Source organism: Macaca mulatta, chromosome 2 (genome assembly GCF_049350105.2).
Source record: "Macaca mulatta isolate MMU2019108-1 chromosome 2, T2T-MMU8v2.0, whole genome shotgun sequence".
Lineage (NCBI taxonomy): Eukaryota > Metazoa > Chordata > Mammalia > Primates > Cercopithecidae > Macaca > Macaca mulatta.
The window spans coordinates 159,008,067-159,025,515 of NC_133407.1; the positions used below are offsets into that span (position 1 = coordinate 159,008,067).

The following is a 17,449-nucleotide window of genomic DNA, read 5'->3' on the forward strand; positions in this document are numbered from 1 at the left end:
CTCAAATTAAATAAAAGAATAACAACGCGGTCTAGTCCCATGCAGAGATAGGAAGGGTCCTCAAATGTGGAAGGCCCTAACCCAGACAGGACTGTGGCTGTCTAACAAACACCAGTCTCAAAAAAAGCAAGCTTGAGAATGAACTTATTATAGTATCAATGCAGTGATTACAAATTACTCAATATTTCCTAAAGTCCATGATAACTCCAGAACCTATTCTTACACAGGCCCTGTGGAAGAATCTAAGCAGGAATAATTGGATTATTTCCAGCTAGTGACTTTCAGGGGGACTGTCACATCTTCAGTGTCTTCACAAAAATGTATCTGAAGCATTCAAACACCAAGTCTACTCAAATACGCTTCCCAAGCAGCTTTTCTGTACATCTCCGCTGCTTCCAGACGATCCGCTGCTGAGATTATGCCGCGGCCTACAATGATGATATCGGAACCTCGTTTGCCAATAACTTCTTGTGGGCTATTGTACTGTTGGCCAAGATTATCTCCTGCAAGAAACACAAAAACTATAGTTTCACATAATACAAAAATCAGAAAACCTGTCACATGACTTCTCAGAAAAAGTATCTAACCAGCTTTCAATAAAAATGTGCCCCTACTTTCGTTCCCCTTTTGTATAGCAACCGGGTAAAAACAGGAGCTGAAGAGACTCACTGGGTAGGCCAGAGACATCAAACGGAGAAAGCTGCTCACCAGTTCTTTTCAATGGTAAAGTTTATTTTTATTTATTTATTTTATTTATTTTTTTGAGACAGAGTCTTGCTCTGTCACCCAGGCTAGAGTGCAATGGCACAATCTTGGCTCACTGCCACCTCCACCTCCTGGATTCAAGCAATTCTCCTGCCTCAGTCTCCCGAGTAGCTGGGATTACAAGCGTGCACCACCATGCCTGGCTAATTTTTGTATTTTGAGTAGAGACAGGGTTTCGCTATGTCGGCCAAGCTGGTCTTGAACTCCTGACCTCAGGTGATCTGCCCACTTCGACCTCACAGAGTGCTGGGATTATGAGCGTGAGCTACTGCACCCAGCCTTATTTATTTTATCATTATTTTTTTCATGTATTTTTTTTCCAGAAGCATAGATTCAAGTTGCCCTAAATATACACTTTCTCAATGTCAAATTTTAGATCTGTAAGCTTAACAATATATATTTTAAAAAAAGTAAAACTCATATATTACCAAGAAAGGTTCAATATCAAAAAAATACAATAAAGATTGGCCTCACAATTGAAGAAAATTTTAGCATACATCTCGGCATCACCACAAGGCACTGCTGAGCAAGTCTAACCTGACCACTACCATATACAAGAACCTTTCTATCACAACCTCATCAAGTGCTCACACAGACTATCCATAAACCCTAATCCTTAGATTTTGCTTTTTTGTTTTATTAAATTCTGCTGTTCCAGAAGCATTCTGTTAAATGGCTTATTATCTTCCAAATTCAAGACACTTTAAGTATTCTTAAAAGCCTTGACCCTAACTATAGTATCTAGTCAAAGAATTATAAGGGCTTATGAATAAGGGCTTACAAGTACAGAGTGTTTACTCTGTGCTAAGACATTGTGTTAGGCCGGGCGCGGTGGCTCAAGCCTGTAATCCCAGCACTTTGGGAGGCCGAGACGGGCGGATCACGAGGTCAGGAGATCGAGACCATCCTGGCTAACACGGTGAAACCCCGTCTCTACTAAAAAAAATACAAAAAACTAGCCGGGCGACGTGGCGGGCGCCTGTAGTCCCAACTACTCGGGAGGCTGAGGCAGGAGAATGGCGTGAACCCGGGAGGCGGAGCTTGCAGTGAGCCGAGATCACGCCACTGCACTCCAGCCTGGGCGGCAGAGCGAGACTCTGTCTCAAAAAAAAAAAAAAAAAAAAAAAAAAAAAAAAGACATTGTGTTAAATATTCTACATGTTACCTCATTAAAGCCTCTTGATTACCTTATGAGGTCAATACTGTTATCCTCCCCATTTTACAGACAATCAGACTAAAAGAAGTAAACTGACTTGTCCAAAGATACATAGTTACCAAAGGCCTCATTCATTATTGTTCTAGACTAAGAAGGCTTCTCTTAAGCAAGTGTTTAACAACATGCAAAGTTTTATTTTGCCTGCCATGGGTAAAGAAGCATTTTTGGAAGAGCCATGACCAGTGACCAGATTTACCTCCTGCTTCCAACTGAACTCCTGGAGTCAAGTGAAGAAATTCTGGTTTCATGCTTACTCGGGAGCCAGAAATAAAACCAACAACAAATTCAGAGTGCTCCTCAGCCATTCTAACCTAAATGGAATGTAACAGAACATTACAAGAAAACAGTTAATCACACAGAATAAAAGTAAAAATACGCTCTATTTTTTTAAAACTTACAAAAAAAAAAAAAAAGAAGAAGACATGGGGTCTCCCCATATTGCCCTGGCTGGTCTTGAACTCCTGGGCTCGAGGGATCCTCCAACCTTGGCCTAACAAAGTGCTGGGGTTACAGGTGTGAGTCAACATGTCCGGCTTATGCTCTATTATCTAGTTAGAAACCTTGCTGTATTATAGATGCCTTTTCTCATTCCATATATATAAAGTTACTATATCTGAACAGGTCATCTTAAATAGAAACCATAATAAAACACATTTGATTCATTAAGACTCTGAGATGACCTTTCCTTTCCCTTCCCTTCCTGCAATAAATCATACTTCAAACAGAAATCCTATACTATGTGCATCTAAAATCAAGATGCTGTAGAATTTCTTATTTCTAATAATGCTTGGTGACCCACCTAGTTCCAAAAAGGATTTAAGGTGAGTACTCTAAAACATATTATAATGGTATGAAACCACATTCAAGGCTTACTGACTATCTACAGACGGGGTACTCCATATTCAAAGGCAGCTGTCATATAAAGAACAGCTATGCTTTCAAGAGCTAAAGAAATCTTACCTCAGGCCGGGCGCGGTGGCTCAAGCCTGTAATCCCAGCACTTTGGGAGGCGGAGACGGGCGGATCACGAGGTCAGGAGATCGAGACCATCCTGGCTAACACAGTGAAACCCCGTCTCTACTAAAAAAACACAAAAAATTAGCCGGGCGCGGTGGCGGACGCCTGTAGTCCCAGCTACTCCGGAGGCTGAGGCAGGAGAATGGCGTGAACCCGGGAGGCGGAGCTTGCAGTGAGCTGAGATCCAGCCACTGCACTCCAGCCTGGGCGACAGAGCGAGACTCTGTCTCAAAAAAAAAAAAAAAAAAAAAAAAAAAAAAGAAATCTTACCTCTACCACTTTCCCTCTTCTGTAACATCAACTGGTCTCCCCATTTTCTATACTATTATCTCACATTCATAAAAGTATCTTTAGAAGGTCTGCCTGGCTTTCTGATTTGGTACTTTCCCCTCCCAGAGACATGACTCTGTACTTCCCTTCTTATTTGATACTTCCCAGAGAGCTGACTGGGTACCACCACTGCACTCTAGCTTCGGTACTTCGAGACCTGAGACACATTGATACATTCTTGCCACCAAGTACTACTGCCAACAAACAAGTCATGTCTTGTCCTTGAGCCAGACCCAGACTCCCAGAATGCCAAATATTAAAACTGACCGTGCTTATGAGACTTGGGAAATCAGACATTTATAGTCAATTCAGGGATAGGGTTAAAACGTGACTGTAGGGCCATATGAGTTGTCTCCAGATAGTCTTTGAAATAATATGAAAAAATAGAAATCCTTTACTTCTAGATTCTTCACATGGGGGGAAAAATCATGGGGATTTTCTTGGGGCTTTTTATTTTTTTTGATAGGCTCTTACTCTTGCCCAGGCTGAGGTGCAGTGGCATGATCATGGCTTCCTGCAGCCTTGATCTTTAAGCTCAAGTGATCCTCCCACCTCAGCCTCCCAAGTAGCTGGGACTATAGACATGTATCACCATGCCTGGTTAATTTTCTTTTTCATTTTTTTGTAGAGAGGAGATCTCACTATGACGTCCAGCTGGTCTCAAACTCCTGGCCTCAAGCAATCCTCCCGCCTTGGCCTCCCAAACTGCTAGGATTACAGGTATGAGCAACTGTGCCCAACCCCCGATGACAACTTTTTAAAAGTAATATAATATTCTAAAATATCTGACAATAAGAGAAAGCCACTGCATATGGGCTGCTGTCATGGGAACGTGCATCTCTGTAGGACTTGGGAGATTCTGAGACACTGCGTGTCTGGGAAGCTCTTCTCATCTTCTCTCAATTCATGGTAAGATGAAAAAGACAATGGTCTTAAAGTCTTGGTAGATTTAGTAAGTGTTTGTTTGACTAACTATCTGGGTCTCAAAGTTTCTCCTGGAGTATAATTCAAATTCCTGAAGTGTCCACTACATGATATAAAATGCTATTAACTATCAAGGAATTCTATCCAACTACTATTAATATACTGTCACACTAACAAGAGCTGGATTTTTTTTGGCAGAGGTTCCAGAGATGCCAGATTAGGAGATATCTTCTTGCCCTATAGCATGCAGCATAGCAGCCCCTGCCTCCTCTCACCCAGTCCCCCCAAAACTTACCGCTGCTCTAGTGTAGTTCCCAGTGGCCAGGGAGCCGCTGGAGCTCATTTCTGCAATAAGGAGGCACCCCCGATGCAAAGGCAGGCCCACTTCTTGCAAGCCTTTCACAACTCCTGAGCCTGGCACCACGTGAGCATTTACCAGATCTGCCCAGGAAGCTATTTTAAAGATACCTCCTAAGAAGAAGGGGAAAAAAAGATATTTGCCGATTTTCAAACAAAAACCTCTAACCTCTTGTCCAACCAACTGGAATATGAAATAATCTCGCAGTAACATGTTAATGAGAGAACCAAACTCTTCAGGAACTTTAGTGATTATCAGCAGACCCATGGTTCCATCTGTGAAAACTGTATCTGTTATTTAGGTAAGTAGCTGGGTAAGAGATCACAACGAGAAAAAAACTTTCAAGGTTCTGTGCTTGGCTCATCAGGAACGCTAACAGGACTGTTTTTCCTTACAGGCTGAAGCTCGTGACCACAAATAAAACTCATGCTGTTAGAAAGGGACTCCAGTGAAGACAAACATTTATTGATGTCAAGGATAACAACATTTAAAAATTCCTCTTGAAGCTGGGCATGGTGGCTCATGCTTGTAATCCCAGTACTTTGGGAGGCTGAGGTGGGCAGATTGCTTGAGTTTAGGAGTTCAAGACCAGCCTGGGCAACATGGCAAAACTCCATCTCTACCAAAAATACAAAAAATTAGCCAGGTGTGGTGGCATGTGCCTGTGGTCCCAGCTACTTGGGAGGCTGAGGTGGGAGGATCACTTGAGCCCAGGAGGTGGAGGTTGCAGTGAGCCAAGATTGCACCACTGCACTCCAGCCTGGGTGAGAGAGCAAGACCCTGTCTAAAAAAATAATAATAATAAAAATAAAATTCTTCTTGAAGATGACAAGTTTTCACTCTGCAGGGGTCTCTCAGTAGCTTTACTATTGCTCAATATTTCTATAAGTTCCTTAGATCTCCTTAGCTATCTAATTTCAATAGGCAACTATATTCCTTTTAAAAGCGGACAGTAAGAAGCCTGATTTTCGAAAAAACTCTATGCAGAGCTAAAGAAAGTTTGTATAAAACTCTTACATCAGTCAATTAGCTAAAGTAAGCTGGACAATGTGATGAGGGCAGGACATCTTAAGCACATGAAGAAGTCACTTAAAGACAAATCTGTTTTAAACAAATAGCTTATGAATATGCATACATTAAAGAAAAGTTACCTCAAAGATACCTACAAAAAATGTTACCTAACACAACCAAATATCTGTTACAAGGTTAACTGAAAAATGCATTAAATATACAGTCTGATCACACAGTTGTAAAAATGTAGACAGAAATTTGCATAGAATAGGCAGCAGAACTAAGCATTTTTCTCAACCAACACATGCACTACTTTAAGTCCCTACTTGATAAAATTAAAATCTTTAAATAATGTTTATCAATAGAACTTTTTCTGCTACAAATAAATCTTACTATTTTATATTTCTTTTTCATTGTTTCCTTTATGTGGAATTTTCATTCAAAACATCATATTCTGCTAAGGACATCTGTCGAATTTGCTAGACCAGACACATACCCTTCTTTTGGGACTAGCACACCCATTTTATTTAAGGAAATTATCCCTGCCTGGTTCTTATTTCAAGAAGGTCAGAGTTCACAGCCTTACAGTTGCAGAGCAGATTGTCCAGGCTAGTTAATGAAGGTATTCTATATCCCAAGCTAGAGCGATTGGTTTACGGTGAGCATGTAGAGTATGCCTACCTGAGAAAGAAGTCAACAGAGAAGCAGAGCTGAGAGATGGAGAGAAAGCAAGTCATGAAGATATCACTTGAGCTCCTGGATCCAACCACGCTTGACAGCCTGCTCTATGAATGGACTTTCAATGACATGAGCATTTCCTTTTTCTCTTCAATTTAAGCTGGATTTCTGATTCTTGCAGATTCCTGAATAATACACTTACCTTCATACTGCTTTTTCACTGTGTTTCCTATATCTGCAAACTTCCGGTCTTCAAATATCAAGAACTCATGGCATTTTGCCAGAGTTATCAACTCCTTCATCACATCCAGAGTAAAATCATTCAAAATATCTACATGAGTCTTGAGCATGCAGATACTGGGTCCTAAAGCATCTGCTAGCTGCAACAGCTCTCTGGCCTCTGAAACATCAGCAGATAGACATAGATTGGTCTCCTTCTTTTGCATAAGCCTGAGAAGCTTCGATGCAACTGGGTGGATCCTGGGCAGCTCTGCACGTGCACCGAAGCTGAGTTCTCTGGGTGCTTCCTTTATAGAAAGGGCAGAACCATTATGATTCGCTGCCACAAAGACATTCTCCTGAATAAATCTCTTCACTCTCCCAACTGTCTCAGCATCAATTTTTTTCTGCTGCTCGAGAATCTCCAGCATTTTGGACAACGTACACACTGAGTGGAGGCGGATCCCGTGCGCCTGCAACTTGTCCTTGCCTCCCTGCTCTCTGTCCAACAGCACTATGGCATCAGTAACCTTCAAGCCCTCCTTCTGAAGAACCTCAACAGTTTCCAAAACACTAGATCCACTGGTGACAACATCTTCAATGATTAAACAGGTTTCTCCTGGATTAACAGTTCCTTCTACAAGACGCTTAGTTCCTAGAAAAGAAAAAATTTCGCTGATTCCAAATTTAAATATGTAGGTATATGTGTATATATATACACAAAACTTGCCAGTTATACATACAGTATATGTGTATACCAACTCTGTATACCAAACTTGCTAGTTGCACATACAGTATATTTATGTATAAAGCCAACTCTGTATACCAAACTTGCCAGTTATACATACAGTATATTTATAGTAATTCAAGTAAATTATTTTACATTATAAACATGGCTTAATGTGTTTTATGATCAAATTTTCAAATACAGGTGTTTTTTTGTTTTTTTTTTAATTTGTTTTATCACAGAGATGATGTTGCCCAGGCTGGTCTTAAACTCCTGAGCTCAAGTGATCCTCCCGCCTGAGCCTCCCAAAGTGCTAGGATTATAAGTGTGAGCTACCACGTCCAGCCTAAATACAGAGTTTCTTACAGCAAGATCACCGAGATCAAGGAAAGTTATGAAACAGAATAATCCAATATCATCAATGAAATAATTCCTTTTTCCATCAAAGTATTATAAATTCACTATTCAAGATCAGCCAAATAATTGGCTTTTTGAAGATACAAATTCAGAAGGAAAAATATTCAGCAATCATTTAGACCCATTACTACAATCTAAAGAATTATATAATGCAACGTGATTAAATATATACTTCTCTACCCTAAATTCCACTACAGACTATTTTCAGATAATCTACAAAATGTAAGTAACTTGGGCTGTGGACTTCACAGACTCATCAAATCCTTTCTGTCTCTTGAACAATTGGCAAGTTTAACTGAATCAGCTTAAGCGAGAACACAAGACTGCAAGTATTTATAGTATATTTAAAAATGCATAATTTCATTCCAGCAACATTTTTTAAAACATAAAATAAGAAAACAGAAATAAGAGTTTTCTTATGGGTAGGGATTCATATAGATTTTTTTTTTTTTTAGCTCAGAAAATCTCAGCTGGGTGCAGTGGTTCATACCTGTAATCCCAGCACTTTGGGAGGATGAGGCAGGAGGATGGCTTGAGACCAGGAGTTCAAGACCAGCCTGGGCAGCAGAATGAGACATTGTCTCAAACAAAAAACAAAAAACAGAAAAACTAACACTGCCCTTACAGAGCAAAAACTCAACTAATGTTTCTTTTTTTATCATAAAAATTTTTAGAACACATCTGCAGAAGGATTTGTTTTAAAAAAAGTAACAAAACACTAATACACCAACATAAACAAAAAAGCCCATTAATTCCTTACTATCATTAAGATTGCTTTTCAGGTTTTATTGATAGCTTTGCTCTGTCACTCAGGGTGCAGTGCAGTGGCACAATCATAGCTCACTGCAACCTTCAGCTCCTGGGCTCAAGCCATCCTCCTGCCTCAGCCTCCCACGTAACTGCGACACTCAGCTAATTGTGTATTCTTTTTTTATTTTTGTAGAGACAAAGTCTCACTATGTTGCCAAAGCTGGTCTCGAACTCCTGGGCTCAAGCTATCCTCTGCCTTGGCCTCCCAAAGTGCTAGGATTACAATTGGCCACTGTGCCTGGCCAATTTTCAGGGTTTTTTTTTTTTGTTTGAAATAGGGTCTCACTTTGTCGCCCAGGCTGGAGTGCAGTGGCACAATCTCAGCTCATTGCAACCTCCACCTCCTGGGTTCAAGCACGTCTCCTGCCCCAGCCTCCCCAGTAGCTAGGACTATAGGTGCACACCACCACACCCAGCTCATTTTTGTATTTTTAGTAGAGACGGAGTTTAACCATGTTGGTCAGGCTGGTCTCAAACTCCTGACCTCAAGGTGATCCGCCCACCTCGGCCTCCAAAAGTGCTGGGATTACAAGTGTGAGCCATGGTGCCTGGACAAATTTTCAGGTTTTAAAGCAAGTCACCTGATAATCTATTGCCATGAACCCACACGAATATCTCTCTGAGGTGTTTATGCTACTTTATGAGAGTAATTTTATCCATGGATTACTTTTCATGAAGTTTAAATACAAACATACTGGGAAAGTAAGTGCTGTTACAACATTTTGCTGATGAGAGAAGGGCTGGTAAAAAAAAAAAAATGTTGGGGTTTCATAGATACAGTACCAAAAAAAGCACTTTTCATTTCCTAATCAATGCAAAGCATTTCACCCCTAGTCTAAAAAAAGGAAGGTGACTTATAGTAACAATTACAAATTCCACAAGCAGTAATAACTTAAGGGACTCAAGATGACTCTGGTAAAACATTAGTGCACAGAAGCTGAAAAATTCTAACAATATGTTACAGATTAATTAACTTAATGCTTTATGTTACTTTTATTTTACCATACTCCTTTGTTTCTTTCCTTCTAATAAGCATTGGAATTTGATTGGTTGAACAGATAACTGTAGCCAATGGCAAAGCTGTATAAGGCACTCCACACACGGTGTCAAAACTGATCCCTGCATTTTGGGCAGTTTGGAATAAAACATCTGCAACCTGTAAGAAAATGAACACATAAACAACGTTTTATTGTAACTATTTTAAATAGTGTATAAACATGTAACAACATAACAGTAAAGACAGTAATAAACTAGTGGGGGTAAGTCTCAAACCTGAATGGAGAAAAAAAAAAAATGCCTTTTTATTACCCTCTCCATAAACCCAGTACATAAACATAAATCTAAAAACACAAGAATGAATCTATTCAGCCAGACTCAGAATCTGTTCTGAAGGCAACCTGAGATGTTACCAAAGACTAAGGATGGTCCCCTGACTCCTGGTTTCCCTCAGTAACCCATTACGCTGAGTATCTAAACCTATCATCTTTTAGTTATATTTCCTGAAAGAAGCCTTCAATTAGGAAGTTTCGTAAATACAGACTATTAGCGAATTGCTATTTTATAATCTCCTTTTCCACATAAATCATCACTTTTTAATGTTAGAATACATATTCCCACCCAAGACCACCTCATTTTTAAAAAAGAAAAGCAAACAATCACTGAGTTGCTTTGTGAACTAGATCATAGGTTTACTCCAGTACTTCTAAAGAGTAAAAAAAACAAAATCTATTGAAGGGGTGGCCTCCCCCTTCACACCTGTGGGCGTTTCTTGTTAGGTGGAACGAGAGACTTGAGAAAAGAAATGAGACACAGAGACAAAGTATAGAGAAAGAAACAGTGGGCCCAGGGGACCGGTGCTCAGCATACAGAGGACCCACGCACCTGTCTCTGAGTTCCCTCAGTATTTATTGATCATTATCTTTACCATCTTAGAAAAAGGAAAGTGGCAGGATAATAGGATCATCTTAGGGAGAAGGTCAGCAGTAAGACATGTGAATAAAGATCTCTGTGACATGAATGAGTTTAAGGAAAAGTGCTGTGCCTTGATATGCATATGCAAACATCTCCATAAACCTGTTTAGTGCATAAAGAGCAGCATTGCTGCTAGCACGTCCCACCTTCAGGCGGTTTTCTCCTTTCTCAGTAAATGTTCCATTGCCCAGGGACGGGCAGGAGACAGATGCTTTTCTCTATCTCAACTGCCAAGAGGCCTTCTTTCCTCTTACACTAGTCCTCCTTAGCAAAGACCCTTCACGGGTGCCAGGCTGAGAGACGATCAAGTCTTTCCCTTCCCACGAGGCCACATTTCAGACTATCACATGGGTAGAAACCTTGGAAATACCTAGCTTTCCTAGGCAGAGGTCCCTGTGACCTTTGGCAGTGTATGTGTCCCTGGGTACTTGAGATTAAGAGAATGGTGATGACTTTTCACAAGCATACTGCCTTCAGGCACTTGTTTAACAAAGCACACCCTGCACAGCCCAAAATCTGTTAAACCTTGAGTCACCACAGCACATGTCTCTTGCAAGGACAAGGTTGGGGGTAGGGTCACAGATTAACAGCATCTCAGATACAGAACAAAATGGAGTCTCTTATGTCTACTTCTTTCTATATAGACATAGTAACAGTCTGATCTCTCTTTCTTTTCCCCACAATCTATGACTATTTTAAGTTGCAAAGAATGTAATTTCTAGTACTAAAAATATTAACATATTATCTCAGAACTGTTTTACCACTCTTCTTAAGGAATAAACTTGGAATACAAATGCTACAGTGACTGGATACCCACCATCTCCATTTAAAAAAAAAAAACAAAAAACATGAAATTCCTGACTATGAAAAGTTTAAAATTTTTTACATCTTTTTTCAACTCAAAGTTTCACTCTACTGTGTCCAGAGAATTTTATTCTAAAGCAATATATGATTATACTAGAAAAGCTTTTACTGATCCCTCTGTCATACTTGTCTATATGTATGTAAACTGAAATTTAAAATGGTAATTTAAAAAAATTTCCCATGACCTTAAGTCTCTAGGTGTCAAGAATTCTTCTGTAGTTCTCTCAGGTCCTTACTTCCAAGATGACAAAGAAAAGAAAGGAACAATGATCGTGCCAAAAAGGGCTGTGGCCAGTAGTTGCACATACTATGTCTGATACATGCCCAAGGAAAAGACTATTAAGAAGCCCATCATGCAGAACACAGTAGAGGCCGCAGCAGTGAGGGACATTTCTGCAGGGAGCATCTTTGCCTCCTATGTTCTTCCCAAACTGTATACGAAGCTACATTACTGTGTGAGTTGTGCCATTCACAGCAAAGTAGTCAGCAGTAATCCATCTTGTGAATCCCACAAGGACCAAATACCCAACCCTGATTTAAACCTGTGGGTGCTGCTTCGACCCACAACAAAGCCCATGTAAGCAGCTGAATCCTTAAGGACTGAAGAGAAATTATTCTCTTGAGGAAAAGAAAATGGAAATTGTACTTTTTAAAGAAGAGAATTCTTATTAAATTATTACAAGCATATGATTAATTAAAACATGTTTTGCAAATTTTGACAGAGGGATAAAAACAGACCTGGAAAATGCATTTTTAGTGAGTTAATGCTACCTTTCCTCTCCAATTACTTTATGTACACTAATGTATATATAGTACTATAGTCAAATATCACTTATTAAGGGAGGTTAGAGTTTAGCATAAATTATATTGCTTTTTGGGGTGTAAATACTGAGAAATTCTATTCGCATAAATAAGATGTGAAAAGGAGTTTTGTTATACCCAAGTCTCTCCATGTTTTGAACTTCTCACCAATTAATCACCAAAATACACACACACACACCATGATCTAGTTATCAAAAAACTTTTTCTGTCATTTATCAGCTGGCTTATTAAAATAAATCAATTTTTCCCTAGAAAATCCGTAGTAATTCTCCACACTGCTGAGATACACCATATCAAGATTCTGGATGATGAGAAGTTAATAGTCCAAAGTACCACAACCTTAATAGTCCAACCTACCTTAATACTTTTTACAATAACCACACAAAGTGGTCCCTAGTGAACATAAACCCTTAAGTGGGCTGAGGAAACTCACATGTCTTCTAGATAGAACTTTCTGCAATGATGGAAATGTCCTCTATCTGAGCAGTCCAATATGACAGCCACTGGTCATACATGACTATTTAAACTTAAAAATTCATAATGCTCAATAGTAACTAGTGGCTAGTAGCAAACTCTGTTGGAAAACATATTTACGGCCTCTACTCAGTGTGGTCTGCAGTTTCAGCTGGAACCTTGTTAGAAATGCACAACCCCAGGTCCAGTCTCAAGAGCTACAGAACTGGATTCTGTATTTTAACAAAATTCCCAGGTAATTCATATATACTCAAAGTTTAGAAGCACTGTATTAGAAACCTCTAATTTGTACAAAACTTTTCCTTATATTGACTAAAAACCTGCTTTCCCAATATGTCCACCTTCTGGTCTTAATTATTGCTTCTGGTCGCACAGTGCAAAATTCAACTCCCCTTTCCAAACAGCCTAAAAGGACCTAAAAGGAAGAGGCTGAGGCAAAATTAATACAAGTAGAACACAAATGTGTGCCAAGTTCGAGGAGTGCAACCCGAAGCACAAACTTAAGTTGCCCTGATTATACAGTAGTTACAAGTGGATTTTTAAAGCAAAAGGGGCAGTTCCTATGTTCACCAAGAATTTGCATTGAAATAACATGAGGTAGCCCAGTGGTGGCACCAGGCATTTGTAGTCCCAGCTACTTGGGAGGCCGCCAAGGCGGGAGGATCTTTTGAGGCCAGGAGTTCGAGACGAGCCTGGGCAGTATGGTGAGACCTCCTCTCTACAAAAAAAAATTTAAAAAATTTGGTGGGCATGATGGCACACGCCTTTAGTTCTAGTTACTCAGAGGTTGAGGTAACAGGATCTCTTTTTTTTTTTTTTTTTTTTTTTTTTGAGACAGTCTCCCTCTGTTGCCCAGGCTGGAGTGCAGTGGCTCAATCTCCGCTAACTGCAACCTCCTGATTCTCCTGCCTCAGCCTCCTGAGTAGCTGGGATTGCAGGTGTGCACCACCACACCCGGCTAATTTTTGCATTATCAGTAGAGGCGGAGTTTCACCAGGTCGGCCAGGCTGGTCTCAAACTCCAGACCTTAAGTGATCCACCCCCTCAGCCTCCCAAAGAATTAGGACTACAGGCATGAGCCCCTGTGCTCACTGGAGGCAGGAACATCTCTTAAGCCCAGGAGTTCCTGGCTGCAGTGAGCTACGATCACAGAGCTGCACTCCAGCCGTGGTGACATAAGAGAGACCCCCTCTAAAAAATAAATAAATAATTGTCCCCAGGGCTGCATGGGGGAGCATGGCTGAAGTCTCTCTAGGCGCTGATAAATTTTGTATACATCACAGGGTTCAGGTTGTTCTATTTTTCTTTTCTCACAAGTATTTTCCCAGCTACTGAATTATCTGCCCCCTCACGTTTTCCCGGTCTGTTTGTTTGTTTTTTGAGGCAGGGTCTCACTGTCACCCAGGCTTGAGTGCAGTGGCACAAAGACAGCTCACTGCAGCCTTGACCTCCCAGGCTCAGGTGATCCTCCCACCTCAGCGTCCCAGGCGTGCGCCACCACACCCAGCTAATTTTTTGTAGAGACGGGGTCTCGAACTCCTGGGGCCCAGGCTGGTCTCGAACTCCTGGGGCTCAGTTGATCCGCCCACTTAGGCCTCCCAAAATGCTGGTATTACAGTCATGAGGCACCACGCCCGGCCTCAAGTCTAATCTTCTTAGAGTTAAATACACAGAATTCATTCAAGTGTGCTTCAGTGCCAGACAGGGTTCCAAACTGGGTTTCCCGACTTTTGCAAAACACGTGTCTAAGCCTGTGGGTGAAAGAACAGACGACTCTCAAAGAGTCCAACAACCCCTGGCCTCTGTGCTTCTCATGCTTACTCCCCAGACCAAGAGTAGGGCTGGACTGCCTGCTTGGCTCTTTTGCTCTCACTCACGGCCCAACTCCTGTCACCCTCTTCCATTTCCTGGTCCTCTTTCCCGCCACCTAGCCCTGTCCTTCCCCTTCCTGGGCTAGCACCTGACTCAGAAGACGCGGTCGAGACACGATGCCCCGCAGATCGATGTAGATGGGGGAGGAGAGTCCGCTCTTCAGCACGAAGTCCCCAAACTTGAAAGCCTGCACGTCGTACAGACCCGTCACCAATGGCCCCAAAGCTCCACCAGCTGCCGCCATTGTCGCGCGCTGCCTGTTTGCTTCAAACTCCCAGGCGCAGCGGGCCTCTGGCGCCCCGATGACGTAGCCCGCGAAGCCCCGCCTCTTCCGCCTGCCTCGTCTGCAGCTTCCAGAGCTTGCTGCACCCACCTCTGGGTTTCCCCGGGCTCAAGGGTCGGGCAGGTGGTAGCGAATCTGGCGCCAGTTTGTGCTTCTCCTGGTTTCTTCTGGATGGGGTCACCGGGGTTCAAAGCACAGAACAGCTAGATTGACTGTAGGATCATGAAGTCCAGGCTTTCATGAGAGTTTTCATAAATCCTGTCCATTTTTTAACAGCCAATGCCTTCTTGACTAGTTCTCTTAATTATCTCTACTGCTTGGCCTAGCATGTTATATTTGCTAGTTATTAGCCACGATTTTCCCCCCATGTTTCTCCAAATAGAATATAAGTTCTCAAAGACAGGGACCTTTACTCAATTCTTTTATTAACTTCATAGCATCTAGTACGTGACAGCACTTAGATCATTACAGTATTCATTACCTCTTTTGTCTGTACTCTGCTTCCTGAAGAAGTACTTTTTTATTTCCTTTGGCGTATCTCAAATGCTTAGGTAACAGGTGTAGAAAAGGTTAGGGAGGGAGGGAGGAGAGTTAGAAGATGGTGAATTGATTGGTATCAGGGTTATCCAGGAGGATAATATTGCTAGACAATCTGAAAATCCAAACATATTTGGTCTTTACAAATAAATCTCTTAGAGAAATAATCTAAGAAATAATCTTTACAAATACATCTCTTCTCCATTGTGTATATAAGGCAATACTTTCTTCTAGCTTAAGGAAAATAACCCTTAAATTCACATAAAGAATGAAACCTTGTCATTTGCGGCAAGGTGGACGAACCTGAAGGACATTGTGTTATGTGAAACAAGCCAGGAACAGAAAGATAAATAGCAAATGTTCTCACTTATATGCAGAAGCTAAAAAAGTTCATCTCATGGAGGTAGAGAGTAGAATAGTAATTACTAGAGGCTGGGAAGGATAGGGGGTGGTTAAAGGATACAAATTACAGCTAGATAGGAGGGATAAGTCCTAGTGTTCTATAGCACTGTAGGGTCACTGCAGTCAATAATAATTTACTATTTATTTTCAAATAGCTAGAAGAGGGAGTTTGAATGTTCCCAACACAAAGAAATGAAAAATATTTAAGGTGAGGAATATATGAATTACTCTGATTTGATCACTGTACATTGTGTGTATTGAAATAGCACTATGTACCCAATAAATGTGTATAATTATCATGTGTCAACTATAACAAATACTTTTTTAAAAAAGAGGAACAGATAAGGCATGGCAGTATTGTGCACTACAAAGAACATGAAGTTTCAAACCAAAACATTTGGATTTTAGTCCCATTCTACTTACTGGCTGAGTGATCTTTGGCAATGCATTTTGAGTTATGAGTCTCAATTTTCTAAAAAATAGAATGAAGATAATATATTAACTTTCTCCAAAGATCACTATTAAGATTCAATGAGATAGTTCACTAAAAAACACTTGATAAAAAGTTGGTGGGGCTGAGCGTGGTGGCTCATGCCTGTAATCCCAGTACTTTGGGAGGCCAAGGAAAGTGGATCACCTGAGGTCGGGAGTTTGAGACCAGCCCGGTCAACATGGTGAAACCCCGTCTCTACCAAAAAATACAAAAATTAGTCAGACATAGTAGCACGTGCCTGTAGTCCCAGCTACTTGGGAGGCTGAGGCAGGAGAATTGCTTAAACCTGGGGTTGCAGTAAGCCGAGATCATGCCACTGCACTCCAGCCTGGGCAACACAGTGAGACTCCATCTCAACAACAACAACAACAAAGAAACAAACAAAAACAGAGGAGGAAATAGATTGTACCAATTCATTTTGTGTTCTCCATTTCATTTACTTAGGCTGGGTAAAGAATCTTGACTTTAACCAATATTTAGTCTTACTGTTTTAGATATGTATCCTAAAGAGTTTCCATGAATGTAAAACTTCAGGCAATAGTTCAATCTAGAGCATTTTCATGGACCTAGCTCTATATTGCTCGCTGAATCCCTTCTATATTCTACTCTGATATCTATTTTAGACTGAGCTTGTGGGGTTCTGATTATCATTTGTATTAAGGCTTTTGCTAATATTCCTTAACTATGTTGGTGATTCCTCTCAACCACTCCCCCTCAAAAAAATACAGGCTGAGGTACTGTTATTTAATTATTTATTATTGTTTGACCTACGCTACACAGACTCAGATACACTGAAACACATACATATACATTTATTTTAAGTTATCTTCTAGGGCCAGGTCAGTGACTCATGTCTGCAATCCCAGCACTTTGGGAGGCAGAGACGGGAAGCCCAGGAGTTTGAGATCAGCCTGGGCAACATGGCAAGACTCTGTCTTTTCAAAAAATAAAACAAATTAGCCAGACATCATGGCACACACTTGTGGTCCCACCTACTGGGGAGGCTGAGGCAGGAGGATCACTTGAGCCTGGGAGGTTGAGGCTACAGTGAGCTGTGATCATGCCACTGCACTCCAGCCTGAGTGACAGAGTGAGACCCTGTCTCAAAAAAAAAAAGTTATCTTCCAGTGAATGTCTCAGTGACCTTGAACAACCACCTAGATTCTGTGACTCAGTTGTCTCTAATCCAAGTAAAATAAGTTACTTCATAAGAATTTGTTGGGATTAAATGAAAAATTAATTACAAATGGGCTTCATAT

General features: G+C 40.9%; 1 protein-coding gene across 3 annotated transcripts; it reads right to left on the reverse strand.

Moving 5' to 3' along the window:
• Positions 1-78: 78 nt before the first annotated feature.
• UMPS (uridine monophosphate synthetase) lies at positions 79-14,741 on the reverse strand. 3 transcript variants are annotated; one of them, NM_001261598.1, is given in 6 exon segments: positions 79-503; positions 2,178-2,292; positions 4,548-4,723; positions 6,502-7,173; positions 9,475-9,628; positions 14,564-14,741. In NM_001261598.1, coding segments are annotated over 6 exon segments (1,443 nt in total). In that variant the 5' UTR covers positions 14,720-14,741; the 3' UTR covers positions 79-333.
• Between the last annotated feature and the right edge of the window lie 2,708 nt (positions 14,742-17,449).